Raw genomic sequence first — 27,324 nt, forward strand, 5'->3', positions numbered from 1 at the left:
CGTGACTGTTGCAGGCCCGCCAAGATGGCGGCGTGCTGGTTGGTCTTCCCGGCGCTGTGTCTGCTGTTGCCGCTGCTGCTGCTGGGAGGATGGAAGCGCTGGCGGCGGAGGCGGGCGGCCCGGCATGTAGTAGCCGTGGTGCTGGGCGACGTGGGCCGCAGCCCCCGTATGCAGTACCACGCGCTGTCTTTGGCCATGCACGGCTTCTCGGTGACCCTCCTGGGGTTCTGCAGTGAGTGGCCAAGGGTCTGGGAGGGAGGATGCTCTCTCATCCTTTGATCCTCGGTTCTAACCGCCCTGGGGAATCGAGGCGGAAGTGCTCCTTTTGTCGCTGCCTTTGGGCAGCTCTCCGAGATTGGACGAGCGGGTTCTGCCCAGCCTTTCCTGGGTGGATCACTAGGTATAGCCGGCGTTAATCTTGCCACGTGTCAGAAATGCGTTAAGTGAATCCATTGCGTGGTCTCACGTAATTCTCCTAGTAAGTGGAACCCAGGTGCGTGGGACTCCAGGGCTAGTGCTGGTAGCTACGTCTGTGTGCAGCTACTCTTGTCAAGCTATGTCTGAGTTGACAGGATATCTCATTCCTCATCCCTCAACGCAGAGCTCTGCAGACAAATGTTTCATTTGTTCTTCATGTCCATCTTTTACCCACAGTGTGCAGGGCAGCGGTGTCTGCTCCTTCATTATTGTCCACGTTGGTATCTTGAGAGGGTAGCTCAACCCCATCTCAGGGAGAAGTGGGAACAGCACTAGTTGCCTTTAATCCCTGTTAAGAGTCTGCTAGGGTGATGGGGTAGAGTGGGACTTCCTAAGGATGGCTCTGTGGTGGGAAAATTCCACTATCCAGAGAATCTAGATTAGTTTAATTGAGCACGTACTGTTTGCCAGGCGTTGTGTTAAGTGAAGGTAGGTAAGATTCAGGCCCTCTCCTTGTGGGCTATCTAGAGGAATCTGAACAAGAATTGGCCGCATTCTCTGTTCTGGCTAGTGAGGAACAGAGAGAGATTTTGAAATATTTTACTTTCCAAAACACTCTTCGTGATTCAGCCTGAGTTGGGAGATTATTTGACTTTAGATTGCTGCTTCTGGTACATTAAAGGGATCATTCTCATTTTCAGACTCCAAACCCCATGATGAGCTCCTGCAGAACAACAGAATTCAGATCGTGGGGCTGACAGAACTTCAGAGTCTTGCAGGTAGGATGCAGTCAACTCCAGAATCCTCTGCATCCGTGGGCTGGGGGCAGGGGGTGTGTGTTTGCAAAGCCTGGCAGATTGCCAGATGCTCCTTTGGTAGTCACAGGTGTTTTCTGACTTGCAGTTGGGCCCCGAGTTTTCCAGTACGGAGTCAAAGTTGTATTTCAGGCTATGTACTTGCTGTGGAAGTTGATGTGGAGGGAGCCAGGTGACTATATCTTTCTCCAGGTGTGTATCAGCCTCTGCCTCCCTCTGTGAGAACCATGTTAACGGTTTATTTTCCAGCACAAATTAGTAATATATTGCATATTCATATGTGTGTGTTGTGTGTATAAAAGTTTAAAGATGTGAGTCTTTAAACATGCACAGATTGGTAATAAATTGCATATTCGTGTGTGTGTGTGTGTTGTGTGTATAGGTATTTAAAGACATGAGTAGGAGCCTATGGTATGTGTCTATGGCACCTATCCATGCTGTCTGTGTCATTACAGATAGTCTTACATTGTACTGACTGTGTATCTAAGTGTTTTCCATGTATTAACTCATTTAGTCCTCACAGTAACCCTAAGAAGTATTACATTTAGGTAATATAAGAACCTGTTTCTTAAGGTTGTTCTCATTTAGATGAGAAAACCTAGACCCAGAAAGGCTCTGTAAGTAGACCATCGCCATACAGCTAGGAAGTGGTGGAATCAGGGGATTTGAACGTAGGTAGTCAGTCTGGTTCTGTAGTGTATATATATATACACGTACATATATGTATACACACACACACACACACACACACACATATATTTTTTTGAGACAGAGTTTCGCTCTTGTCGCCCAGGCTGGAGTGCAGTGGTGTGATCTCGGCTTACTGCAACCTCTGCCTCCTGGGTTCAAGTTATTCTCATGCCTCAGCCTCCTGAGTAGCTGGGATTACAGGTGTTCACCACCACGCCCAGCTAATTTTTGTATTTTTAGTAGAGTTGGAGTGTAGCCATGTTGGCCAGGCTGGTCTTGAACTCCTGACCTCAGGTGATCTGCCTGCCTCGGCCTCCCAAAGTGCTGGGATTACAGGTGTGAGCCACCGTGCCTGGCCTATCGTTATACTTTTAACCTCTTCCCTTGATCACTTTTTTTCTTTAAAAAATTTTTCTTTCTTTTCTAGCTGAAGAATACCTTTTTTTTTTCTTTTTTCAAATCGATTTTTAACATATAGAAGCACCTTCCTCTTTTATTTATTTATTTTTATTTTTCCTGAGATGGAGTCTCTCTGCTACGCAGGCTGGAGTGCAGTGGCGCGATTTTGGCTCACTGCACCCTCTGCCTCCCGTGTTCAAGTGATTTTCCTGCCTCAGCCTCCTGAGTAGCTGGGATCACAGGCACGTACCACCATGCCTGGCTAATTTTTGTAATTTTTTTTTTTTAGTAGAGATGAGTTTTCGCTATATTGGCCAGGATGGTCTTGAACTCCTGACCTCAGGTGGTCCACCTGCCTCGGCCTCCCAGAGTGCTGGAATTACAGGCATGAGCCACTGCGCCCCACACCTTCCTCTTTTAATAGGCAGCCTTGAATTCCAATATGTGAGGTGCCATACTACATGTATTTAGTCTCATGTTAATGGATACTCAGATTCTTCCTGATTTTGTTTTTACTTTTACACATAGTGCAGCTCCAAGCACAGTGAGCCTATGCCTTTTGCATAAGTCCAGTTTCTTTCTTAGGATAAATTCCTAGTAATGGAATTGTGTGATCAGAGTTGATGCATTTTAAAGATGTGTATGTTGTTGGATAGCTTTAGAGTAAGGTCGGGCCAGTTTGGCCACTGCTGAGTGGAGGTGCGCCTTCTCCCCCATGCCTACCATCACCAGCTGTTGTTAGACTTTTTTAGAATTTGCATTCTGACAGGTGAAAAATGCCATCTCTTTCTTCTGTTTTTTGCCTCCTTGATTATTGACGATCTTGAACTTTTCAGGTTGGTTTTGTTTGTTTGGTTTTATTTGTTTGTTTGTTTGTTTTAGAGACAGAGTCTAGCTCTGTCGCCCAGGCTGGAGTGCCGTGGCACAATCATAGCTTAACTGTAGCCTCATCCTCCTGGGCTCAAGTGATCCTACCTCCTCAGCCTCCTGAGTAGTTGGGGCTACAGGCGTGTCCTACCACACCTGGCTAATTTTAAAATTTTTGTAGAGATGAGGTCTCACTGTGTTTCTTAGGCCGGTCTTGAACTCCTGGGCTCAAATGATCCTCATGCCCGGGCCTCCCAAAGTGTTGGGATTACAGGCATCAGCCACCGCACCTGGCCCATTGTGTTTCTTTTATGACTTTTTACACCTATTTTGGTGGTGGGGAAGGTCTTTCTTCTGCTTATTATCAAGAGCTCTGTAAAGGTAATAGACTCATCACCATGTGTGTTGTGACTATTTTTACTTGGTTTATTGCCGAGCATGGTTTGGGTTTCGTCCTCTTCAAGTCTCTCTTTCCTAGAACCCCCCAGGTCTGCCGAGCATTGCTGTCTGCTGGTTCGTGGGCTGCCTTTGTGGAAGCAAGCTCGTCATTGACTGGCACAACTATGGCTACTCCATCATGGGTCTGGTGCATGGCCCCAGCCACCCCCTCGTTCTGCTGGCCAAGTGGTGAGAGTCTGGGAAGAGGGTAAAATACCGTCCCCCAAACCACTCAAGGATGAGTGAGAAGAAGGGCCATTGTGGGCCTCCGGAAGCTGGTTCCTTGTGTGCTCTGCAGGAGGTGGGGTGAGGCTGGTGAATCAGGCCAAATGCTGGTTCCAGGTGATAGAAACAGGCCTCAGCAAAGGACCACATTTTTTGGCCCATGAAATGGAAGTGTCTGGGGAAGTGACTGGTTTCAAGCTCAGCAGTGTCCCTGGGACCCAGCTCATGTCTGTCTCCACACTCCCTTCTGGTGGTGGTTCCCGGAGCTCTCCTAGCTCTCGTCCCCACCTAGGCTCAGTGGGGAGGGCAGCCCTCTCTGATTGGCTCATGTCAGTTACCTGCCTTCCTCTGATCTGCCTATTGAGGCCAGGGGGCAAGTGCCCCAGTAGAAGAGCTGGGTCTCAGGAGCATCCATATCCCATGGACAGAGGGTGTGTGAGAGCAGATTCCCAAATTGAAACCCAGGGCTGCTGTTGGGAGCTGGAGAAGTGGGCCACAGTTGCTGTAGCTGATGAGACAGGGAGGGAAGAAGGGCCAGTGGTAGCGGTGGGACGTGGAGCTGGGAAGGTCGTCTGCTGTACCCTGAGCCTGACTATAACATGTCTGTTATACTCTGCACAGCCAGCCTTCATGTGCACATCCAGCCTCTGTGCATGTCCAGCCTCTGTGTGTACTTCCAGCCTTGGGCCACTGGCTGGCTGTGACCTTTACCCTGATGAGTTTGTTCACTGGCAGTGGTGACAGCAGCAGCAGACAGCTCAATTGAGCAAACTGAGCAAAATGCTTAATGGTGAGCACCTGCTGCATGCCAATCCTCCAGCCAAGACCTTTTTGTATTTTACCTCGTTCAATCTCCATGCACCTCAGGAGGGTGTACCTTTTACAAGTTAGGAAACTGAGGCTGAGAACGATTACGCCTCTTGCCACATAGCTAAGTGTGAGGACCAAAATGTCATCGCTGGCAACCCCATTTCCGAGCTTTCTCCGCATCTTGAGAGAGGAACAGGCCATGATATCCTGGCGGCGATATCGCTCATGCCCTGTTCTGGCTCTCCCCTGCGATCAGGGCTCAGTCTCCATTAGGAGAGAATGTGTACAGCGTTCACTGAATCCCTTTGCTCCACACTGAGAGCAAGCCGTGGCCTTACAGCCTTTGCAGTGGCAGCACAGGGTGGCTGAGACCCACTAGTGAGGCCTTTTACAGCAAGAGAGAGGATGTCCACTTTGGCAGTGATACACAGTGTCCTTTTATTGATTTTTTCAATTTGTATGTATTTATTTGAGGCAGAGTCTTGCTCTGCTGCCCAGGCTGGAGCGCAGTTTCCTTTCAAAGTGATCGTATTTAAGCCAACAAATGACACAACATAAAGAAAGGTGTATACAGCATAAAGAAAGAGCACTGGCACAGGTGGGACTCAGGGAGTACAGACTCTCCCAGCTCTGCGGCCTTTTCTCTGTTGAGGGATGTCGAGTCACGTGGTGGTGGTAGCAGAGGCCTATGGCTCTGCTGACTGCTAATCCCTCTTTTCAGGTACGAGAGGTTCTTTGGGCGCCTGTCCCACCTGAACCTGTGCGTTACCAATGCCATGCGGGAAGACCTGGCGGAGAACTGGCGCATCAGGTACCAAGGCCTGGGACTATGGTGGCCTGGGACTACGGCGGCCTGGGACTACGGTGGCCTGGGAGAGGCACAGGGCCCCTGATTGGCTGCAGTGAGAGCTGCCTTGCCTGCTGCGGCCGTGCTGGCGAGGCAGTTTGAAATACTGAGGGCCTGGGAGGTGGTCCCTGGTTTGGGAAGCCGGGGGAGGAAGGGGCAGAGTTTCTTTCCCAGCCAGCCAGGGGGTCCAGGCAGTTTTGGTCCTAGGACGTCTCTGTGCGTTCCCAAGTTTGCAAGGCTTCTTGTCATCGTCTGAGAGTTGGATTCCCCAAGCATCCTTCTTTTCCTGGAGCCTCTGAGTCTTCTATTCCTGAGGCCTTTCTTCAGCCCTCCCAATAGCCCCGCCATGATTTCATTGCAGTGCTGTGACTGTCTACGACAAGCCGGCATCTTTCTTTAAAGAGACACCTCTGGATCTGCAGCACTGGCTCTTCATGAAGCTGGGTGGCACGTACTCTCCGTTCAGGGCCCGGTAGGTCTCCCATCCTCAGCTGCCTTCTCTCCTGCTTGCCACTGCCCTGGGCTCTCCCCTTCTCCCTGAAGACCTGGGAACCCACTCATCCAGGGGTTGGCAAACTAAGGCCACAGGCCAGTCTCCTGCTTTTGTAAATCAAGTTTCACTGGGACACAGCACACTCATTCCCTTCTGAGTTGTCTGCAGCCGCCTTTGAACTACAACAGCAGAACAGAGAACCTGTGGCCCACAAAGCCTGAAGTATTTACTCTCTGGCCCTTTAAGAAATGTTTGTGGACCCCTGCGCTGTCTTACTCTCCTGCCAGTGGGTTCCCAGGCCTGTGGCAGGATCTGTGGACCTGTGTGTCCCCTGGGGTGTCTCATGGGGCTGAGGAGGGAATCTTTGTGCAGGTCCACACACCCTGAGGTGTGCCCTGGGTAAGCTGGGGTGGTGTGGGAGGGCACCCCAGCACCCTCATCTTGAGTCCAGGGGATGATAAGACAGTAAGTCCCATGGAGGAAAGGAATGAGTCAGTCTTGTTTGCTGTTGTAACCTTAGCACCCAGCAACAATATTAGAGAAAGCAAGCCCGGGCCTCAGATGGCAGGGGTGGCCTGGTACTGCTGATGCGGCCAGGCACCCCAACCTTTCGGAGCCTGCAGGCCTCACCACAGCAGAGATGCCCGTCCTGGGTCCTGGGCCTGCTCTGTGGCCTCTCACAGGCTTTTTTCCTGCTCCTTCAGCTCAGAACCTGAGGACCCAGCCACAGAGCGGTCGGCCTTCACGGAGCGGGATGCTGGGAGTGGGCTGGTGACGCGTCTCCGCGAGCGGCCGGCCCTGCTGATCAGCAGCACGAGCTGGACAGGTCTGCACGACCCCTGGGGCACTTGGGGTTGGTGTGACGGGCACCTGGCCAACCTGTGTTCTCCTCACCCCTGCCAGTCCTGCATGCCCCCACCCCACCACGGTCTCAGTGAGAAGGGGAGGGCATGTGAGCTGGAAGAGGGGTGTCTGGAAACGGGCCCCTGACATTCAGTTCTCTTCTTGTAGAGGACGAAGACTTCTCCATCCTGCTGGCAGCTTTAGAAAGTAGGTGTGTGGCTGCGCTGAGGAGCTCTGGGTTTGTTGGGGGCCCCTGAGCTGTGAGCTGCTTGCCTGGCCTGCAGCATGTTCCTGTCCCGGTCCACTGGGTGGGGCAGCCTGGGGACAGCAGGGGTGGTGGAGGTGGGCCGCTATGAATCCCCATTGGGTCACTGAGTGACCAGGCTCTCAGGCCGATATGCCCTCTCCAGGAGAGTGTCTCACAGAGCCTGGTGGCCTCCCCGCCAGAGCAGTGCCCTTTCTCCACCTGACCAGGTGACTCTGGCTATTGTTTATTTAAACATTTTTTTCTGAATGGGCGCGGTGGCTCACACCTGTAATCCTAGAACTCTGGGAGGCCGAGGCAGGCAGATCACCTGAGGTCAGGAGTTCGAGACCAACCTGGCCAACATGGTGAAACCCTGTCTCTACTAAAAATACAAAAATTAGCCAGGTATGGTGGCGGGCGCCTGTCATCCCAGCTACTCGGGAGGCTGAGGCAGGAGAATTGCTTGAATGCGGGAGGCAGAGGTTGCAGTGAGCTGAGATCGTGCCACCGCATTCCAGCCTGGGTGACAGTGCGAGACTCTGTCAGGGAAAAAAAAAAAAAAATTCTATCAGAAATTCCATGTAGACTTGTTTCTTCTTTTAAACACAGAGTTTGAACAACTGATTCTTGATGGACACAAGCTTCCTTCTCTCGTCTGTGTGATAACAGGTACCGCCTGGGACCCTGGGTGTCTGTTTGGCTGGGGGAGGGCGGACGGGGAGGGGCACGCAGCCTTTGTCCTGCGCTTCCCATGATCTTGTCTCCTTAATCCTCACTGCAGCTCTCTGCCATAGGGTCTTATACTGCTTGGCATGGGGGAAACTGAGGCTCAGAGGGTTTCATAGCTGGGCAGGGAGCCCAGATTTGAATCTGCAGATAACAGGCTTTTACTTTCTCAGTAGTTTTCAAGCATCTCTTTGTTGTTGTTGTTACATCACTGGTGTCTTTTTTTTTTTTTTTTGAGACAGAGTCTCTGTCGCCCAGGCTGGAGTGCAATGGCGCAATCTTGGCTCACTGCAACCTCCGCCTCCCATGTTCCAGCAATTCTCCTGCCTCAGCCTCCTGAGTAGCTGGGATTACAGGCACCCTGTACCACACCCGGCTAATTTTTGTATTTTTAGTAGAGATGGGGTTTCACCATGTTGGCCAGGCTGGCCTCGAACTCCTGATGTTAGGTGATCCACCCACCTTGGCCTCCCAAAGTGCTGGAATTACAGGCACGGACCACTGTGCCTGGCCACGTCATTGGTGCCTTAACCAAGCCTCTTTTAATTTTTCAAACGGAGGCCGGGCGCGGTGGCTCAAGCCTGTAATCCCAGCACTTTGGGAGGCCGAGACGGGCGGATCACGAGGTCAGGAGATCGAGACCATCCTGGCTAACACGGTGAAACCCCGTCTCTACTAAAAAATACAAAAAACTAGCCGGGCGAGGTGGCGGGCGCCTGTAGTCCCAGCTACTCGGGAGGCTGAGGCAGGAGAATGGCGTAAACCTGGGAGGCGGAGCTTGCAGTGAGCTGAGATTCGGCCACTGCGCTCCAGACCGGTCAACAGAGCGAGACTCCGTCTCAAAAAAAAAAAAAAAAAAAAAAAAATTGTTCAAACGGAAGAGCCCCTGTCCCACAGTTACTGCTTCTGAGCACTTTTGAGGTGATTCAGTGAAGAAGGAGAAAAGCAGAAGCGGTGTGGGAAGAGGCAGGGTCTGGGCCAGCTACTGGTCCTGCTCTCCTCCCTCCTCTGGCCTCTAGGCTGCCAGGAGTAGCTTGGAACCCACGCCATGTGCTCTGGGGGCTGTGGCAGGGCAGGGGGAGCCTTCGTGTCCCCTGTGCACACCACAGACAAAAGGCTGGGTCCATCTAGTGGGCGGTCAGGTGCCAGGCCAGTGCTTACCCTGCTGTGTTTGCAGCCCGAGGCAGCTGGCTGCAGGTGCAGGGCTGTGCCTCAGGGGTCAGGGTGCACACCCCTGCAGGGCTTGGGGCTCCTGGGTTGCTTCTGGAAGGACCCGGATGGGGCCTGGCTGGAGCTGCCGAGGGGTGGGGCTTCGGGGAAAGGGATCCCTCCTGGGGGGAGTCTTGGGCCTGGGGCCATGTGACAGGGACAGAGACGGGTCCATGGCAGTGTCTGCTCTTCTCTGTGAAGGCAAAGGGCCTCTGAGGGAGTATTACAGCCGCCTCATCCAGCAGAAGTGTTTCCAGCGTGTCCAGGTCTGCACACCCTGGCTGGAGGCCGAGGACTACCCCCTGCTTCTAGGTGAGAGGCCGGCAGGAGGCTCAGGAGGAGGCGGGGCCTTCAGTGGGGGAAACAGGTGGGTGGAATGGAATTTTCCTGAAAAGGTGGCTCTGGAGGCCACTTGGGGACAGGGCCTGGCCTGCTGCTGAGACCTCTGGCTGAACTCCCAGGAGGAGGCTACTTCCTGGTGTGCCAGCCTCTCCCTGCCAGGTGACCCCAGAGGCTGTTTACTAAGGGGTTTGAGGAGGCCACGTCCTTTCAGCCTGCCACGCCCTCCATTCAGTCCTCTTCCTTCCCACAGGAGGGCTGGGCCTCGGGTTGGGGCCACTGTTGCCCAGGTGTGGGAGGGCAGTGGCTTTGGGAGGTACAGGGACGATGTGTCAAACAGCGTCGCCTCTCCCAGTGAGATGGTTCTCCCTCGCCTCCGTCTCTTTCCCGTTGATTTCTCCAAGTGGGGCGTCGGCTTGGTCCTGATGTGTCTCTAGAGCCGCATCTTCCAGCCTTGAGTGAGCAGAGCAGTTGGAGGCTGAGGGCCTTTTCCTGGCAGGACTCTCTAGCTAGTCTCTTTTTTAGACAGTTTCGCTCCGTCGCCTATGCTGGAGTGCACGATCTCAGTTCATGCAACCTCCGCCTCCTGGGTTCAAGCGATTCTCCCACCTCAGCCTCCTGAGTAGATTACAGGATTACAGGAGCCCGCCACAACACCTGGCTTATTTTTGTATTTTTAGTCGAGACGGGGTTTCACCATGTTGGCCACACTGGTCTCGAACTCCTGACCTCAAGTGATTCTCCTGCCTTGGCCTCTCTAAGTGCTGGGATTCCAGGCATGACCCATCACGCCTGGCCCCGGCTAGTCTTTAGAAATGTTAAGCTATTTGGCTTTATTTTCACGGTGACAGCTGGTTTGTGGTGGGTGTGCTGTGGTTTATTATTATTATTATTATTATTTTGAGACGGAGTTTCGCTGTTGTAGCCCAGGCTGGAGTGCAATGGTGCGATCTTGGCTCATCTCTACCTCCGCCTTCCCGGGTTCAAGCGATTCTCCTGCCTCAGCCTCCTGAGTGGCTGGGATTACAGGCACCTGCCACGACGCTCGGCTAATTTTGTATTTTTTTTAGTAGAGATGGGGTTTCACCATGTTGGCCAGGCTGGTCTTGAACTCCTGACCTCAGGTGATCTGCCCACCTTGGCCTCCCAAAATGCTGGGATTACAGGTCGGAGGTGAACCTGGGAGGTGGAGGTTGCAGTGAGCCAAGATTGTGCCACTGCACTCCAGCCTGGGTGACAGAGTGAGACTGTCTCAAAACAAAACAAAACAACAACAACGACAAAACCAAATTGTGGTTACGTAGAAAAAGTGTCAACTTACATTTTCAGATGTCCCAGCCAGGCTGTGTGGCTGCTTGGCCAGCTTAAGTCACTTGTGTTTGGGGCTGTCGGGGGCCTTTTCTGATTTTCACTCCCCTTCGGGGGTGTTGCCTCACTGTGCTGGGAGGATCTCTGTTCCCAGGGCAGAGGCCAGCGCTCTGACCGCACCCCTCTTGCCTAGCAGGGTCGGCAGACCTGGGTGTCTGTCTGCACACGTCCTCCAGTGGCCTGGACCTGCCCATGAAGGTGGTGGACATGTTCGGGTGCTGTTTGCCTGTGTGTGCCGTGAACTTCAAGTGGTAGGAGCAGAACCCGAATCTTTCTGGGGATAGCTTCGCAGATCCACCGCTGAGGGGGACGCAGTGCAGAGCGAGCTGCCCACAGTGAGGCCCTGCCCCTCGGTCAGTGCAGCACACACTGGAGCCCACTAGGAGGAGCCCTGCGGTTACTGTGGCTGGGCTTGAGCCTCACTGAAGTCGTTGCTTCCATTTAGAGCTCGTGTTACATTTAGGTTGATGCAAAAGTAATCACGGTTTTTGCCACTAAAAATGGCAATTACTTTTGCACCAACTTAATATGAAAAAAAAGCATCTTAAATACTAGAACTCCACTTGGGGCTTTTGCTCCTAGAGTAGAATTGGCGGGAATCGCCTGCAGGCTTACATGGTTTTCTTTGTTTCTCTCCCACCATGTCCCTTTTGGCCAAGCTCACATGGTGGGTTTGAATCAGCTAAATGAGTGTCATGCTCTGGCCTCACTCCACCCAGCACAGACGGGCATTTGGAAGGGCGGTGTTAGAAGAGATTCTAGAAGTAGTAGCCCCGGCGCAAGCTGAGTCCTTGGCCCCTGCTGAGGAGCCGGCCCCTGGATGGGATTCAGGGATATGCGCCCCTCGTGTGAGCTGAGCTCAGGGAAATGTGGGGATCATACCTGGTGCCCTAGAAAGGTCATCTTTTATGTGCTGAGCCAGTCCCCAGGGGGTTGCCTTTCCTTGTTCCATGGCCATGGAGTTAAGAAAAGCATGCAAAAATAATTCTTCAGTCCGTGAAGAGCATCCAGCACAGAAGGTACAAACCCTCCTTAAGGCTCCCTCCTCAAATCGGTTTGGCCATTTTGATGTGCAACCCTCCCAGGCCTTTATACCCTTCAGATGCCAAATCTCAGAACTAGCTCCCTGAAACCACACCCCCAGCCTGGCCTGAGCGTGGTGGGGGGGTGGTGGGAGCCCAGGTGGGCACCCCAGGGTCTGGTGTCTTCTGCAGGCAGCTCTGAGGCTCCCTTGGTTCTCCCTGCAGTTTACATGAGCTGGTGAAGCATGAAGAAAACGGCCTAGTCTTTGAGGACTCCGAGGAACTGGCAGCTCAGCTGCAGGTAGCCACGTCTGCCACACGCCAGGGTGGGGAGGGTTGTGGAGACTGGCACCGAGCCACGCTCCCTGATTCCTGCTTCCCACAGCCAGGGTGGGACCATGTGGGGTCTGGCGGAAAAGCTAGGGAGGGAGCAGAGGTCACAGAGGCCGGCCTACTCTGCTGTCCCGTTTCAGTACAGTAGGCTGGGGAAAGTTAGGACACACCCCCACCTGCCCTCTGGATTTATGGAGCTGACACTCCACAAATGATGCTGGAGCCGGTGGGCTGGGCTGCAGTTCAGGAAGTGATGAGGATCAGGTAGGCGGGCAAAGGGAGCTTCTGGGACCCGCCTTGAAAGATGAGTGGAATTCTGCAGAGGTTACTTGTTTCTTGTTGCAAAAAGTAACACATCATTCTTGCCAACAGAATGATTGGCAGGATTTTCAGTAAAGGTCCAGGTCGGAAGTCATTTAGACTGGGTCCCCCAGTCTCTGTCAGAACCATGGGACTCTGCTGTGGTGTGAAAGTAGCCACAGATCATCTGTAGATGAAGGGGTGTGGCTTTGTTCCAATAAAACTTTATTTACAGACAGGCTGTGGGCTGGATTTGGCCTGCAGGCTGTAGTTTGTGCTCCTTGATTCAGACAGTTTAGCAAGGCTGAAAAGAACACTGACACCCCCTTGTTACGCACAGATGCGTGGGATTGTGTTGGCCAGAGGCCGAGAGGAGGGTGCTCCAGGGGAAGGCACAGCATGTAGAGGCTGGGAGGTGCTCCAGGGCACCAAGTGTGGGAAAGTGGGATATGTGGGGAAGTTTCCAGAAAGTGTGATGTCAAGTTGGAGGCGGAGCGCTGCTGGGGCGTGAAGGGTCTGAGTCCAAGTGAGGGAGTAAGGGACTTGGGAGGGGGTGTTGCTGGGTCAGGGACCTGGGATGGGGTGGGGACAGGCAATGAGGTAAGCTCTGCTCTTTATTTTTTCGCAGATGCTTTTCTCAAACTTCCCTGATCCTGCGGGCAAGCTAAACCAGTTCCGGAAGAACCTGCGGGAGTCGGAGCAGCTCCGATGGGATGAGAGCTGGGTGCAGACTGTGCTCCCTTTGGTTATGGACACATGACTCCTGGGCCAGAGGCTAAAACCCCAGGACCCCGGCTGCCCTCCCTACAGCTTCTTGGGAGTCTCAGGGCAAACCCTTTCAAGCAGCGCCTCCCAGTGGCCAGTAGCTGAAATGACGGCAGTGGTGCCGCCTGGTGAATGAATTGGTTGGGACCCCGGAAGCTGTGGCTGGCCCTAATTTCTTCTTTGGAGGCTCAGAAACATTTCCTCTCTTCTGTTCTTCACACCCCATGCCCCTGCTAGCGTATTACTGTTCTGTGACTTCCCCATGACCTCTGCAGGACTCCTCCTCCTGTGTTTGGTCTCCAGGTGTCGCCTTTCTGCCGTGTTCCTAACGTTTTGATTCCTGTCTTGAAAAAAAGCACCGGCTGCACCGTAAGCCCAGGGATGTGGCATCTGCAGCGGGCTTGGCTTTGTGAGGAACTGAGTGTGTCCACGTTGGGGGAACATCATACTTGATACACACGTTTTTATTTGCGCAAAGAAAATGCTATTTTTGGAGCCAGAATTTTCACGTCTGATTTATGGTGATTTTCTTAAGAACCAGAACTGCTGGCAGAAAGGGGGCACCCCCACGCTTAGACAGCCGATGTCTTATTAGAGGGCAGTTTGTGGTTCCTGGTTTGGAATTTAACATTCTTCAAACATTCCAGTCCACTGAAAGTTTTATCCGCTTTCCCATATAAAAATTCTTCCCACGATAGTGACTTGATTCTCACAGTCACGTTGGAAGGCGTGTGTGAGGCCTACAGTGTGAGGTTCAGAATTGCCATTTCCAAGTGCTCCTCGTAGGGAAACAGCTTCTGGTCATGACGAGGTTCGGCCTCCCATCTGATCCCGGCCCGGCCTGGAAACAGAGCACATGTGTTTCAGGATGGCGGTGTTTGGGGACAGGACATTAGCTTACTGTGTGGGGCTGCTAGAATAGGCCTGGCAGGGTGGGGGGTGTCCAAGTCAGGTTACTTGGTTCACAGGTTCCCAGGCCCACCCAGGTACCTAGAATTGGTCTCCAGGATGGGACCAGAAATCTCGTTTTGCATAGAAGTGGCTAGCAGCAGGCACCGTGCCGTTCTCCACACTGCCCGTGTCTGCCCCAGCGCTTGGCACAGCGGGACAGAAGCAGAGATCTGAATCCACATCTACCTGGCTGCTCAGTCAATCCACTCTTCACAAAGCTTAGAAAGCGGCCAGGCACAGTGGCTCACGCCTGTAATCCCAACACTTTGGGAGGCCGAGGCAGGCGGATCACCTGAGGTCAGGAGTTCGAGACCAGCCTGGCCAACATGGTGAAACCCCATCTCTACAAAAATACAAAAATCAGCCAGGTATGATGGCGGGTGCCTGTAATCCCAGCTACTCAGGAGGCTGAGGCGGGAGAATCACTTGTACCCGGGAGGTGGAGGTTGCAGTGAGCCGGGATTGTGCCACTGCACTCCAGCCTGAGTGACAGAGCGAGCCTCCATCTCAAGAAAACAAAAAAACAAAAAAACCCCCAAAAAACAAAACCACACACACACAAAGCTTAGAAGGGGCTAGTGTTCTGATAAGCACAGCTGCCTGAAGAGCCAATAGCCAGAGTGATTTTCGTTTTGTTTTTTTAGATACGATCTTGTTCTGTCACCCAGGCTGGAGTGCAGTGGCACGGTCATTGCTCACCACAGCCTCGACTCCTGGGCTCTAGCAATCCTCCCACCTCCCAAGCAGCTGGGATGACAGGTGCGTGCCGCCATGCCAGTAGTTTTTTTATTTTGTAGAGATGGGGTCCTGAACACATGGCCACAAGTGATGCTCCTGCCTCAGCCTCTTTTATTTTTTTGAGACGGAGTTTTACTCTGTTCCTCAGGCTGGAGTGCAGGGGCGCAATCTCAGCTCACTGCAACCTCTGCCTCCCAGGTTCAAGTGATTTTCCTGCCTCAGCCTCCCGAGTAGCTGGGATTATAGGCATGCACCACCACGCCTGGCTAATTTTTGTGATTTTAGTACAGATGGGGTTTCACTGTGTTGGGCAGGCTGGTCTTGAACTCTTGACCTCAGGTGATCCGCCCACCTCAGCCTCCCAAAGCTTCAGCCTCTCACAGTGTTGGGATTACAGGTGTGAGATGCTGTGACCCGGGATGATTTTCATTTACAGTTTTTTGTTACGAGTGGAAAATGCGTATTTATAAAAATGAAGTAGTACAGACATGAACGTGTAGAAGTCTCTATCATCCTTCTGTTAACGTGTATATCAGGGATGTCCAATCTTTTGGCCTCCCTGGGCCACACTGGAAGATGAAGAATTGCCTTGGGCCACACATAAAATACACTAACGCTAGCAATAGCTGATGAACTAAAAGAAAAATCACAAAAAAACCTCATACTGTTTTAAGAAAGTTTACAGATTTGTGTTGGGCTGCAGATTGGACAAGCCTGCCATATATATATTCTAGGTTTTCCTCTATAGGTCTACTAATGTGAAAATGATTATTGTGACAAATTTTTTTTGACATGAAGTCTTGCTATATTGCTCAAGGTGGCCACAAACTCCTGGGCTTAAGCCATCCTCCTGCCTCAGCCTCCTGAGTAGTTGGGAATATAGGTACTCACAACCATGTGTGGGTGATTATTATTATTTTTTAAACAAAAATGGGGCTGTGCGCAGTGGCTCATGCCTGTAATCCTAACACTTTGGGAGGCTGAGGTGGCAGATCACTTGAGGTCAAGAGTTCGAGACCAGCCTGGCCAACATGGCAAAACCTTGATTCTACAAAAAAATACAAAAATTAGCTGGGCGTGGTGGCATGCGCCTGTAGTCCCAGCTACTCAGGAGGCTGAGATGGGAGGATAGCTTGTACCTGGGAGGTGGGAGGTTCCAGTGGGCCGAGATCGCACCACTGCACTCCAGCCTGGGCAATACAAAGCCAGACTCTGTCTCAAAAAAAAAAAAAAAAAAAAAGGTGGGTGGGGGCTTATACTATATGTGCTGTTTGGCACTGCTCTTTTCACTTAAACCATACTGCAGGTATTTTTTCACGTAAGTATCTGAAGAAAGACTTCCTTTTTTTTTTTTTTTTTGCTTTTTTGAGACAGGGTGTTGCTCTGTTGCCCAGGCTGCAGTGCAGTGGTGAGATCACGGCTCACTGCAGCCTCCACCCCCCGGGCTCAAGCCACCCTCCCACCTCAGCCTCCCGAGTAGCTGGGACCACAGGCATGTGCAACCATGCCCGGCTAGTTTTGGTATGTTTTGTGGGGATGGGGTCCCATTATGTTGCCCAAGTTGGTCTTGAACGCCTGGGGTCAGGGAGTCCTCCTGCCTTAGCCTCCTGAAGTGCTGGGAGGAGAGGCCTGAGCCCCGTGCCTGGCCAGCCTGCTGTGCGAGGTCGTGCGGGACTCTCATGGAACCCAGTGTGCCTTCGTGTGCTGGCTTGTTTGTTGACTGTGTAGTTAACAGGCTCCCCATGTGGACAGGCATTGGGTCGTCTGTCTCTGTGCAGGCAGAGGCTGCTGCGGGTGCATCTGTGCGCACGGTTGCCAGGAGGAGCTCTGCTCGGGGAGCTGGGGCAAAGGCTGGTGGCATTGGGGGGCATGGGTGTAGTGTGGAGGCGCGGGAGCCAGGCGGCCGGGCTGCAGTCTGTGGGAGCTCGGGAGTCGCCTGGCCTCCGTGTGCCCTAGTGTCTTTGTTAGAGAGATGGGACAATGACAGCACACCCTCACAGGTGCTGGGGGCTGACAAATGTCAGTTCTGAGGACAGTGGCTGGCCCACTGCGAGGCCAGTTCCCCTTCTCTATAGTCACCCTGTTCGTCCTCCACTGACTGGGTGCTCAGGACAGTGGCATGGTGGGTCTACCTGTACAGCCTGTCCTCCAGCGTCCTGCAGGCCACAGCTGTGTCCAGCCCTGACCCCTACTGCCTCTCCTACCACCTCCATTTTATAGATGAGGAAACCGAGGCCCAAGGGCTTAGGGAACTCTGCTCCGAAGCACATAGTAGGGCTGCTGGGCTCAGACCCTCCCTCCCTGTGCTGAGCTGCCCTCCTCCTGCCCCAAGCCCCTCCATGCCCTGAGCCCACCCTGCTTGCCAGCTCTGCCTAAGTTCCCCGCATGGTGTGGGGGTGTGGGGCATCCTAGCTTTTCTCCGGTGCCAAGTTCTTTCACTTCCACTGGAGTCTTGCAGGGACAGCATGGGGACCCTGCAGGCCCAGGAGGGCGTAGGGGCTCACCTAGTTCGGTGGTGAACAGCTGGCATGTCTCCGGGTTGCGGACGGTGAAGGCCACGTAGACCTCAGGAGCCCGCTGGTGCTCCCGGCAGGCAGCCAGCCTCCGCAGGACCCCGACCAGCGACACGATGGCTTCTGGACAATACAGCACATCTACAGTGAAAGCTTCAGGTTACTGAAAGGGACCAGTGGAACGTTCCAGGTCATGCTGACCTCAGCCGCAGGGCGAGGCCAGAGAGGCAGCGGTCACATGAGACTATTAGATGCCATCTGACCATTTGTGCCATTAGATGGAAACGCAGTTACCCGGGTGAAAAAGGAGAACCCTTAGTAGAGAAAGCTGCAAAAGACCAAAGCAAAAGAAAAAGTCTCCAGACTCACTAGTGTTCCTTAAAAAACAGCTCTGGTTCTTAGCCTATCTAGAGGGCTCTGAATGACGCAAAGCCTGACCCTGGTGTGAACGTCGTGTTTCAGGCGTCTGCCGATTTGTGTGCTGGCTTGCAGGGGAGGGCCTGTGTCCCTGGCCACCGCCGGGCCTGTGGTTTCAGGGCTGGGACCCAGGGTCACAGCCGAGCTCTGTTCGACCAGAGGGGACTGAGTGTGCCGGCAGAGGCAAGGGGTTTTCGGTGGCCCAGCCAAACACCACCTTCTCTCACGGGCCCTGTCCTTGTCCCAGAAGTGGTTGTTTTCCTCCTGTGGTCTCTGAAGGACACGGGGCATGGCTCTGGGACACAGCCATGTGGTGACGACTGTAACGGGAGTATGCCTGTCCCCAACAAGAGGGCTGCGGCTTCAAGGTCACCTTAAGAGGCACCCCTGTCCTTGGATGTCACCCTGGAGGCCCAGAGTAACTCTTCTGGAAGCCCCATCATGTCCATGCCCGACAGCGTCCCTTGTTCCCTTTTCCCAGAGCCAAGAGCTGGGTGGAGCTGCAAGGACACCGCCTGTGCAGGGTGCCCGGGGCTGGGCATTACCTGCCGCGATGACAACATCTGGCTGGAAGGCAGAGAGCTGACGGACTGTCGTGACGTTCCAGTCCAGCTGGGCCACTGTCACCCTGGGGCTGTCTAAGTTGGCAGTGATGTCTGCCTCCAACGAGAGGCCATTGAGAAGGACATTCCCTCGGAGCTGCTCGAGGACCCGGCTGTGACAATCGCTGAAGATGTATGCCCGGGGGCGGCACATCTTGCAGATGGCCAGGCCTGTGAGGCCGGCGCCACTGCCAAGCTCTAGGACAGTCCTGGCAGAAGGAAAGCGGACCGTGTCTGCAACTGCACCAGGGTAAGCCTGCCTCGGTGCCCCGCCCTGTGCCCCGAGGTACCTGTCAGTGAAGGCTGCCGGGTTCTCGATGGCCCATTCTGCAAGGTAGAGGGCAGCGTCCCATGTGACCAGGCCCGTGGTGCCGTGGGAGATGATGGCTGTGCTCTCGGAGAGCGTGACCGAGCCTCCCGAGGGCTGCGCCAAGAGAGGGCGAGAGAATCAGTCTAGCGATCAGAAGACAAGTGGCTTAGAAGACAAGTAGCCATCCACCCCATGACTGAATAAACCATGACAGGACCAATCACCACTCAGCAATGAGAAGCAGCTAACTGTTGACATGCCAACAGCTTGCACAGGCCTCAAGGGTATCACGCGGCGTGAAAGACGCTCATCTCAGGCCACACAGGATTCCATTCATCGAACATTCCTGAGACGATGGAATTCTGGTGATGGAGCACAGGTCAGTGGTGGCCAGGGAGGGGCCGGGTGTGGCTATGAAGGGGTGGCTGCCTTGTGATGATTCAGTGTGCTATGTTTTTCCTTTGTGGTTTTCTGTATCTATGTTTTATCTTTTTTTTTTTAGACATGGATTCTCAATCTGTCACCCAGGCTGGAGTCAGTGGCACGATCTTGGCTCACTGCAAACTCCGCCTCCCGGGTTCAAGCGATTCTCCTGCCTCAGCCTCCCAAGTAGCTGGGATTACAGGCACCTGCTACCATGCCCTGCTAATCTTTGTATTTTTAGTAGAGACGGAGTTTCACCATGTTGACCAGGGTGGTCTCAAACTCCTGACCTCTGGTGATCCGCCCACCTCAGCCTCCCAAAGTGCTGGGATTACAGGCATGAGCCACCGCGCCGGCCTAATTTTTGTATTTTTAGTAGAGACAGGGTTTCACCATATTGGGCAGGCTGGTCTCGAACTCCTGACCTCAGGTGATCCACCCGCCTTGGCCTCCCAAAGTGCTGGGATTACAGACATGAGCCACCGTGCCCGGCCCTGTCAAGTATTCTTTGAGGACTGGGCATTAGGTCTTTGTGAAGCAGGTAGTGTGTGTTACCTACTGGACAAATGCCCATGAGACATGCTGTTGTTGAAGTGCCTGATTTACAGACAGGGAAACTGAGGCTAAAGGAGGTTAACAGACCTCATGTCTAAGACTGCAGAATGGGTGAGTCAGGATTTGAACCCACACCCGTGTTTTCACTTTGTGCAGGAAGGGTATCTGGGCTGTGAGGGGGAGGAGGGTGCCCTTCTCATACCAGCAAATAGCTCCGGTGGCCATGGGGGGACTCCTCGGCCATCAGGGTCTCCGCCAGCGCCTCGTACAGCTCGTCCAAAGGCTCCGTGTGGACAGCCTCGTGCTGGGGGCAGACAGAGAGCTTGTTTGCTTTCGTTCTAATATGTAAAAATGGCCAGATGGTTTTCACCAAGTGTGGAGGGGAGATTTGGGACAGAATGGTGTAATACTGGCCAGGTGGCATATAAATATTCACTTTGCTGGGTGTGGTGGTGTGTGCCGATAGCCCCAGCTCCTCTAGACACTGACATGGGAGGACTGCCTGAGCCCAGGAGTTTGAGTACAGCTTGAGCAACAGAGACCTTGTCTGTAAAAAAATAATTCACTTGGTAGGGAAACCTGGATGGGAGGGCCTTCAACGAGAGGTGCTGAGAGGGTAGGGTTAGGGTAGTCTAGGGCAGGAGACAAGGATTCCGTGAGAGCTGTTGCGTGACCATGACAGAGCTCTGTGTTTGGATGAAACACAGAGAGGAGGAAAACCAAAGGTGCTGTTAAGTGCGCCCAGGCAGAGCTGGGAGGGCGGCCCGTGCTGCAGGCCGTGGCTGTCAGCAGGTGGCTTCTCCACAGCTGGCCCCGGCCTACGAGTCACAGGGCAGCAGCAGGGTACACTGGGTGACTGCTGCCCTCTGCTGGTGGCACAGGGCAGACCTGCTGGTGACCACAGATGTACCCTTTGGGAAGGACTAGGGAGAAAGCGGGTACTGGAGAAGCAGGGGATTGTTTTTTTGCTAAAAGTGTGGCCCTTTTACTCAGCAGGTCTGCTACTGCCTACTGAGGAACGGCCTCTCTGACATCCTCCCTCATGTCAAACCCTGCATGTTCGGGCCCATCTTTAAAATCCATCCTAGGCCAGGCGCAGTGGCTCATGCCTGTAATCCCAGTACTTTGGGAGGCTGAGGCGGGCAGATCACCTGAGGTCAGGAGTTCGAGACCAGCCTGGCCAACATGGTGAAGCTCTGTCTCTACTAAAAATACAAAAATTAGCCAGGCGTGGTGGCGTGTGCCCGTAGTCCCAGCTTCTTGGGAGGCTAGGCACGAGAATTGCTTGAACCCAGGAGGCAGAGGTTTCAGTGAGCCGAGATTGCGCCTCGGTACTCCAGCCTTGGCAACACTGTGAGGCTCTGTCTCAAATAAGTAAATAAATAAATAAGTAAAAAATAAAATCCATCCTGTATCAGTCAGGAAAGAGCTGATTCCAGCAGGATCACTGCGGATAATTCACCAGGGGAACTAGTTCCAAAGGTATGTTAAGAGCTAAACCCAGCCGGGCGCGGTGCCTCAAGCCTGTAATCCAAGCACTTTGGGAGGCCGAGACGGGCGGATCACGAGGTCACGAGATCGAGACCATCCTGGTTAACACGGTGAAACCCCGTCTCTACTAAAAAATACAAAATATTAGCCGGGCGAGGTGGCGGACACCTGCAGTCCCAGCTACTCGGGAGGCTGAGGCAGGAGAATGGCGTGAACCCGGGAGGTGGAGCTTGCAGTGAGCTGAGATCCGGCCACTGCACTCCAGCCTGGGTGACAGAGCGAGACTCCGTCTCAAAAAAAAAAAAAAAAAAAAAAAAGAGCTAAACCCTCCAACAGGGGCCCGTGGCGCAACCCAGAGACGGATAAGAACAGCAAACTCCAAACCCTTCGGCGGGCAGGACAGAGGGAATGGGCGGGCAGGACAGAGGGTGTGGGCGAGGGTTCCAGTGCCGCGGGCTGGGCCAGCCTGGTAGGAATGAGAATCCATATGCTAGGAGCTGGGGCCCCGGAGAAGCAGCTGCTGCGGAGACCCCAGGAGGCAGCGTGAGGGAGAGACGCTGGCCTCCCCTTATCCCACCCTGCACTGTCTCCCATGGGTCACACCCAGCTGCAGCCAGTTGCCTGGGAGGCGCCTGCCATGCTGGGGTCTGCAAAGCAGGCCCAGGGCCCGGGAAGGACAGGGGCTCCAGCACGCAGGTGGCTATGCTGTCCGGCTACTGGGCGGACACTGCCGATAACTGACCTTTTTGATGAGTTCTGAGAGAAAGCACCGGGCATACTTGACTGACGGCGGGTGCTTCACACACACAGGGTGCTTCACAGTCTACGGCAAAGGACAGAACGTTGGTTGCTGGGGAGACCCCGTCTGAAGTCTCCTATGAGCTTCAAGCCAACACAGCAGAGGGCAAACTCCGGGCTACCCAATCCCTCAGCAAAGATGTAGATGGACGCAGCGTTCTGGCCCCACGCATCTGAAGTTTGTCTTAAGATATAAGCCGTTTCCTAAAAATGCTTCCGCTGCAGCAGCACAGGCTATGGCCTCTTTCTTTTTTTTTTTTTTGAGACGGAGTCTCCCGCTGTCGCCCAGGCTGGAGTGCAGTGGCCGGATCTCAGCTCACTGCAAGTTCCGCCTCCTGGGTTCACGCCATTCTCCTGCCTCAGCCTCCCGAGTAGCTGGGACTACAGGTGCCCACCACCACGCCCGGCTAGTTTTTTGTATTTTTAGTAGAGACGGGGTTTCACCGTGTTAGCCAGGATGGTCTCGATCTCCTGACCTCGTGATCCGCCCGTCTCGGCCTCCCAAAGTGCTGGGATTACAGGTGTAAGCCACCGTGCCCCGCCGCTATGGCCTGTTTCTAACGCCCATTCTGAGCAGGAACACAGGGCATGTGGGCCTAACCACCTACCTCCCAGGGGAGCCAGTGTGAACCAGGGTTTGCAGGAAGGACAGTCGCCAACTGTCTGGCTGTATGAAAGAGGCGGGAAGGCCCACTGGGCACCTGCTCTCTTGGAGCGTGTGTCCCTGGGGACAGGATGGACGGGGAGGGGACTCTCAGGGTGACATTCCAGCTAAAGCCGAGAGAAGCCAAGTGCAGGACGAGCAAGTTCCAGGCAGCAGGAACAGCCGGTGCAAGCTCCGAGGTGGCCATGGCCTGGCGCTTGCAAAGGAGGGCAGAGGGACTGGTGCAGCAGGAGTGGGGACGGTAGGAAAACAGGAGCCTGGAGGGAGGGAGGAGATGGTCCACAGTGCCTGCTGGCTGGGAGGGACGCAGATTCTGCCCAAGGGCAGCAAAGTACCCCACGCAACACTCAGGCCCTTCAGGCTGGTGCTGGTTTTTCATTTTTTTTTTTTTTTTTTTGACACAGAGTGTTGCTTTGTTGCCCAGGCTGGAGTGCAGTGGCACGATCTTGGCTCACTGCAGCCTCTGCCTCCCAGGTTCAAGCTATCCTCCTGCCTCAGCCTCCCGAGTAGCTGGGACTATAGGTGCACACCACCACGCCCAGCTAATTTTTGTATTTTTAGTAGAGATAGGGTTTTGCCATGTTGGCCAGGCTGGTCTCGAACTCCTGACCTTAGGTGATCTGTCCACCTCAGCCTCCCAAAGTGCTGGGATTACAGGTGTGAGCCACTGTGCCCAGCCTTTTGCTGGGTTTTAAAGCAGCTCTCCCTACATTTCATGCTTCACCACCTACGAGGGTGAGGCTCAGCGTGAAACTCAGAGCAGGGTGTGAGATAACTTCAGGTATCTCCATGCTCGAAGCCCTGACCTACTGTATTGCTCCGAAAGTCTTCCCTGCTGTGGCTGTATCTTTTCCATGTGGATGATCTTGGTTCACTTCTAGCACAGGAATTCTTAACCAGGGCTCCCAGGATGGGCTGGGTGGGTGGGGGTGGAGGATGTCTGCCTCCCCTGAGTTTGTATGGAAAATGTATTCTTCTGATGCGCGTCTTTCTGGGAGGGAGTCTATTGCTTTGTCTTTTCAGAAGGGCTCATGGCCCTTCGAAGGTGAAGACCCAGGATGCAAGGTGATCTGCACTCGGCCCACAGGCCAGGGTCAGGCTGTGGCTGGGCCGGGTGGTGATCCTGCCTCTCACCTGCATGCGGATGCACTTGAGTCCAGACCCCACCCTGGGTAAAGCACGGGCCCACTTATGTCTAGAAGAGACAGGAGTGGGCAGGACAGGTCTCATGTATGCAAAAAAGAAAGTCTCTGAGCATCTCCCAGATGCTAGAAGCTGTTTTGCACCTGTCATCTCTCTTTTTGCTGTGGATGTGGATGGTTTAAAAAACATTCCCTAGATTCCCCCTTCTCATGCAGATTTTTGTATATTCTGATGTCTCTGTCTAAGTCTTAGATAGAAAACGAAAGAGCTGGAGCTGTCGGAGGTGCTGACAGCCACCTGCAGTGTGACTCAATGGGTTTGTTCTTTGAACAGAGGTGTTTTTAAAGGGTACAAGCACACCTGTGGTTCTTCTAGCAGGTCTTCCAGAGAGATTCAGGAGGCAGGGTCATGAGTCCGAGGGACTCTGGGATTCTTACCTTCTGCAAAATATCCCGCAGCAGCTCAGAATCTGATGAGTCTCTTAACTTTGCTTCTAAGCTCTGTGTGGAGGGGAGAGAGAAATCTCAAGGGCGCATTCACGGGAACATTAAACACGCAATAGAATGTGCTGGCAAAGCGTTGTGTGATCTCTCCCTGGGGACGTGGAGCCAGTTGGAAGTGGAAGCCACAGCGGCTGAAAGCCTGACCTTCAGATGTTGCAGGGTGCACCTGGATGAGTCACAGGAAGAAGGCTAGAAGACCGTCTCTTGGCCGCATTAGTCCTGGCTACTTAGCTGCCACCCGGGTCATGGGCCCCCTCCCTGGTTGCACGGGTCAGCCAGGAATCACCAGGGCAGCCGTGGCGCCAGGGTTTGATGGGCTTTGCCATCTGAGTTAAAGTGGAAATGCAGAATGTACCTGTATCAGCCTGGATTACATTGTCCTCTTACAGCGGCCTCAAGCCCAGCAATGAGCTTTGGCTCCCGAGTTAGGCAGTTCATATGTGTCTTGGCTCATATGTGACACAGGGCAAGGCACTTCATTGCTTCAGAGCTCCTTCCATGCCGTAAAAGGCCCTACAAGACCTGGTCCTAATCCCTCTCTCTGGCCTGTTATCCCTCACCCCTGGCCCACCCTGCTCACTCCACTCCAGCTACACTGGCTGCTTTGCTGTTGTTCCTCAACCACCGCTGGCTTGTTCCACCACAAGGCCTTTGCATATCCCGTTCCCCAAGCCGTTCCCATGCCTGACTGCTTCACCACTCAGGCCCCAGTTCAAATGTCACCTCTTTGAGGAAGGCTTCCCTGATTCCCTGACTTTGGTGACTCTTCTCCCCAGTTGCTCCATTCACCATTTCCCTGTTTTATTGGCTTTAAAGCCACTTCTGGTCTTTTCTTGTTTATTCATTTATTTGTTTATTCTCTGGCTCTCCCATGCAAGCAGAGCCTCATCTGTCATGGGTACTGCTGATCCATGGTGCCTGGCTCACGGAAGGCATTTATTAAACATTTGGAGACTGAATAAAAACACTACTTAACACCAACATGCATTTCCCATGAGCTAGGCACTGATCCACAGGCTTTTGTACTCAACCCTGAGAGGTAGGTGTCATTCTATCCCCCATTTTATTAAGAAGAAAACAATAGCACACAGAGATGCATTCACTTGCCCAAGGTCACACAGGGCCAGGGACTGGGCCGGGATTCGAAGCAGGCAGGCTGCCTCCTGGGTCTGAACTCTCAACTACTGCACCCGAATCAAACAATCCCTGTGGTCAAATGTGAGTGATAACAATAGTACCCACCTCGTGGGTGTTCAGGGTGAGCCCATCAGCATTCAGCGTGGGCATGTGAACAAATTATAGTCAACACTGAATGGAGACCTATGATGCTTTTATGAAGGTTTCTATTTTGGGTTAAAAATGCACAAATTTCTCCAGACCAGAAATGATCTCTGAGTGCTAAATATTTTATGTCAATGGAATAACACAAATGATTAAGCACCACCCCATAAAATGGGGCAGACCCAGGGAGGAATAGATATCCAAACTGCCTCATCCCAGTGAGCTCACCGCACATGAATTACAAATGGGGCCGGGTGCATTAAGCCCCTCTGCTGGCAGAAGGGAGGCTGCTGCCTGCCATGAGCCTGTGCTGTGGATGGCAGGTCCCCAGGGCGACGAGAGGCCACCCCCTCCCTTCTCTGTCTCTTCCATCACAGGCGTGAGAGCCTCAGCGCATGAGCCGATTCTGTGCAGTGCTCGATGTACAGATGAGAACACTGAGCCACGAGGGACAGCCTGTGATCTGGTCACCGCGCTCGGGAGAACGTGGTTACCCGCGGTCCTGAGGGCGCTGACTTTTTAGAATGGGCGAGGGCAGCTGTGTCCCAGTGACCAGAACGATTACTGCCTTTAAAAAGTCGTGAAAACGATCGTGAACTGTACCCCACACCGAGCGCGCGTCGGCCCCCAGCCGACCGTGGAGCCGCCCCCAGCCTCCGCCGCAGGAGGGGTGCGAGCGACTCTGGCCAGGCCCCGGGGACGGGGACCGGGACGCGCGGCCCTGAGTGTCGGGAGCCCAGGCACTCACGTGGCGGGAGCGCCGGGGGCTTCAGCACGGAGACCCGTCCCGTCTGCCCCTGGACTCCCCCGCGCCCCGCGGGCCTCTCCGCGCTCCCCGCCGCCCACCTGCCAGGGGAAGGAGCGCAGCGCGCGCGCCGCCAGGAAGCGGCGCTCGAAACTCTGCAGCAAGAGTTCGGTCCCCGCATCCTCCTCCGGCGCCATGACGTGGGCGGGGCCGCGGCGTTGCTGGGAGACCGGGCGGAAGCCGGCCCTGGACTGAAGAAGGGGCAGGCCCGAGGCAGTGAGTCGCGGCAGAGAGGGGGAGGGGCCCGGGGTAGGGCCAGGTGGAGCGACGTGGGGGCGGACCCGGGGGCGGACCCTGAGGCGGGGCCCGGGGTGGGGCCAGGATGAGTGCCAAGAGGGCGAGGCCTGGGGTAGGGCCAGGATAAGCGTCGTTGGGGCAGGTCCTGGGGCGGGACCAGGATAGGGCGATCCTGGAAGCGGGGCTTCGGAAACGTCCAGGTTGGTGGCGTCCTGGAGGCGGGGCCTTGCGTGGGGGCAGGATAAGAGTCCTGGAGGCGGGCATTAGGGCGGGGCTAAACGATGATTGGGTTCAGCAGGTGGGACTCGGAGCAGAGCCCAGTAGACAGGTCTTAGGGCGGGGCTAAGGCCAGACCAAGGGAAGGGCTCCGGAGGCGGGGCCGGGGCGGGGCGTTGACTCTGTCGTAGTACACGGCCAGGGCCCGGGTTCCGGGAGGCGGGGCCGAGTCCGGATTGTGGGCTGCGCTCAGGAGGCGGGCCCTGGGGCGTGGCCAGGCGCAGCTCCGTCCCTGGGAGGCGGAGCTTAGGGAGGGGCCGGTACGGGGAGGGACCCAGGGCCTGGGTGGCCGGTCCGGGCTGGGCTCAGGGGCCAAGACGGAGCTGGGCTTGGGGCGAGGCCGAGACGGAGCGAGGGGTCCAGGGTGTGGGCAGCGGGGAGGAGTTTGAAGAGAGGGTTGGAGTGTGGCTCAAGTTCGGGAGGCGATACCTGGGGAGGGTTTGAGGCAGGCCCGGGAGCGGGGC

The 27,324-nt window shown here is 54.3% G+C and overlaps 2 protein-coding genes across 6 annotated transcripts; one reads left to right on the top strand and one right to left on the bottom strand.

Annotated features, from left to right (window-relative positions):
- LOC105467821 (ALG1 chitobiosyldiphosphodolichol beta-mannosyltransferase) lies at window positions 1–13,655 on the top strand. 3 transcript variants are annotated; one of them, XM_011717534.2, is made up of 13 exons: window positions 2–232; window positions 1,119–1,196; window positions 1,321–1,424; window positions 3,667–3,815; window positions 5,383–5,472; window positions 5,870–5,980; window positions 6,706–6,827; window positions 7,013–7,051; window positions 7,701–7,760; window positions 9,228–9,338; window positions 10,870–10,984; window positions 11,981–12,056; window positions 13,017–13,655. In XM_011717534.2, exons 1-13 carry the CDS (start codon window positions 25–27, stop codon window positions 13,146–13,148), a joined length of 1,395 nt encoding a protein of 464 aa, XP_011715836.2. In that variant the 5' UTR covers window positions 2–24; the 3' UTR covers window positions 13,149–13,655. The 3 variants fall into 3 exon arrangements, 2 of the variants coding, with proteins under 2 accessions (XP_011715836.2, XP_011715837.1); XM_011717535.3 differs by lacking the exon at window positions 2–232 and adding an exon at window positions 243–478; XR_011616087.1 differs by lacking the exon at window positions 13,017–13,655 and having other exon boundaries at window positions 1–232; window positions 10,870–11,086.
- LOC105467822 (eukaryotic elongation factor 2 lysine methyltransferase) lies at window positions 13,600–27,324 on the bottom strand. 3 transcript variants are annotated; one of them, XM_071083654.1, is made up of 9 exons: window positions 27,290–27,322; window positions 26,389–26,538; window positions 24,196–24,258; window positions 21,896–21,976; window positions 19,865–19,966; window positions 18,665–18,798; window positions 18,318–18,583; window positions 17,347–17,496; window positions 13,600–13,994 (listed from the first exon to the last, which is right to left on the bottom strand). In XM_071083654.1, the coding sequence occupies exons 2-9, from the start codon at window positions 26,482–26,484 to the stop codon at window positions 13,894–13,896; spliced, it is 993 nt and encodes a 330-aa protein (XP_070939755.1). In that variant the 5' UTR covers window positions 26,485–26,538; window positions 27,290–27,322; the 3' UTR covers window positions 13,600–13,893. The 3 variants fall into 3 exon arrangements, with proteins under 3 accessions (XP_070939755.1, XP_011715842.2, XP_011715841.2); XM_011717540.3 differs by lacking the exon at window positions 21,896–21,976 and having other exon boundaries at window positions 27,290–27,324; XM_011717539.2 differs by lacking the exon at window positions 27,290–27,322 and having other exon boundaries at window positions 26,389–26,731.

This window comes from Macaca nemestrina, chromosome 18 (genome assembly GCF_043159975.1).
Source record: "Macaca nemestrina isolate mMacNem1 chromosome 18, mMacNem.hap1, whole genome shotgun sequence".
NCBI classification, from domain to species: Eukaryota; Metazoa; Chordata; class Mammalia; order Primates; family Cercopithecidae; genus Macaca; species Macaca nemestrina.

What these genes read in the sequence shown, in the direction of transcription:
- LOC105467821 (XM_011717534.2), top strand. Translation starts at nt 25, where the DNA reads ATGGCGGCGTGCTGGTTGGTCTTCCCGGCGCTGTGTCTGCTGTTGCCG. An exon ending in GACCCTCCTGGGGTTCTGCA is followed by an intron (nt 233 to 1,118) that starts GTGAGTGGCCAA and finishes TCTCATTTTCAG; the next exon opens with ACTCCAAACCCCATGATGAG. An exon ending in CTCGTTCTGCTGGCCAAGTG is followed by an intron (nt 3,816 to 5,382) that starts GTGAGAGTCTGG and finishes CCCTCTTTTCAG; the next exon opens with GTACGAGAGGTTCTTTGGGC.
- LOC105467822 (XM_071083654.1), bottom strand. Translation starts at nt 26,484, where the DNA reads ATGGCGCCGGAGGAGGATGCGGGGACCGAACTCTTGCTGCAGAGTTTC. An exon ending in TGCGGGATATTTTGCAGAAG is followed by an intron (nt 21,977 to 24,195) that starts GTAAGAATCCCA and finishes CCTTTGCCGTAG; the next exon opens with ACTGTGAAGCACCCTGTGTG. An exon ending in TCTCAGAACTCATCAAAAAG is followed by an intron (nt 19,967 to 21,895) that starts GTCAGTTATCGG and finishes GTCTGCCCCCAG; the next exon opens with CACGAGGCTGTCCACACGGA.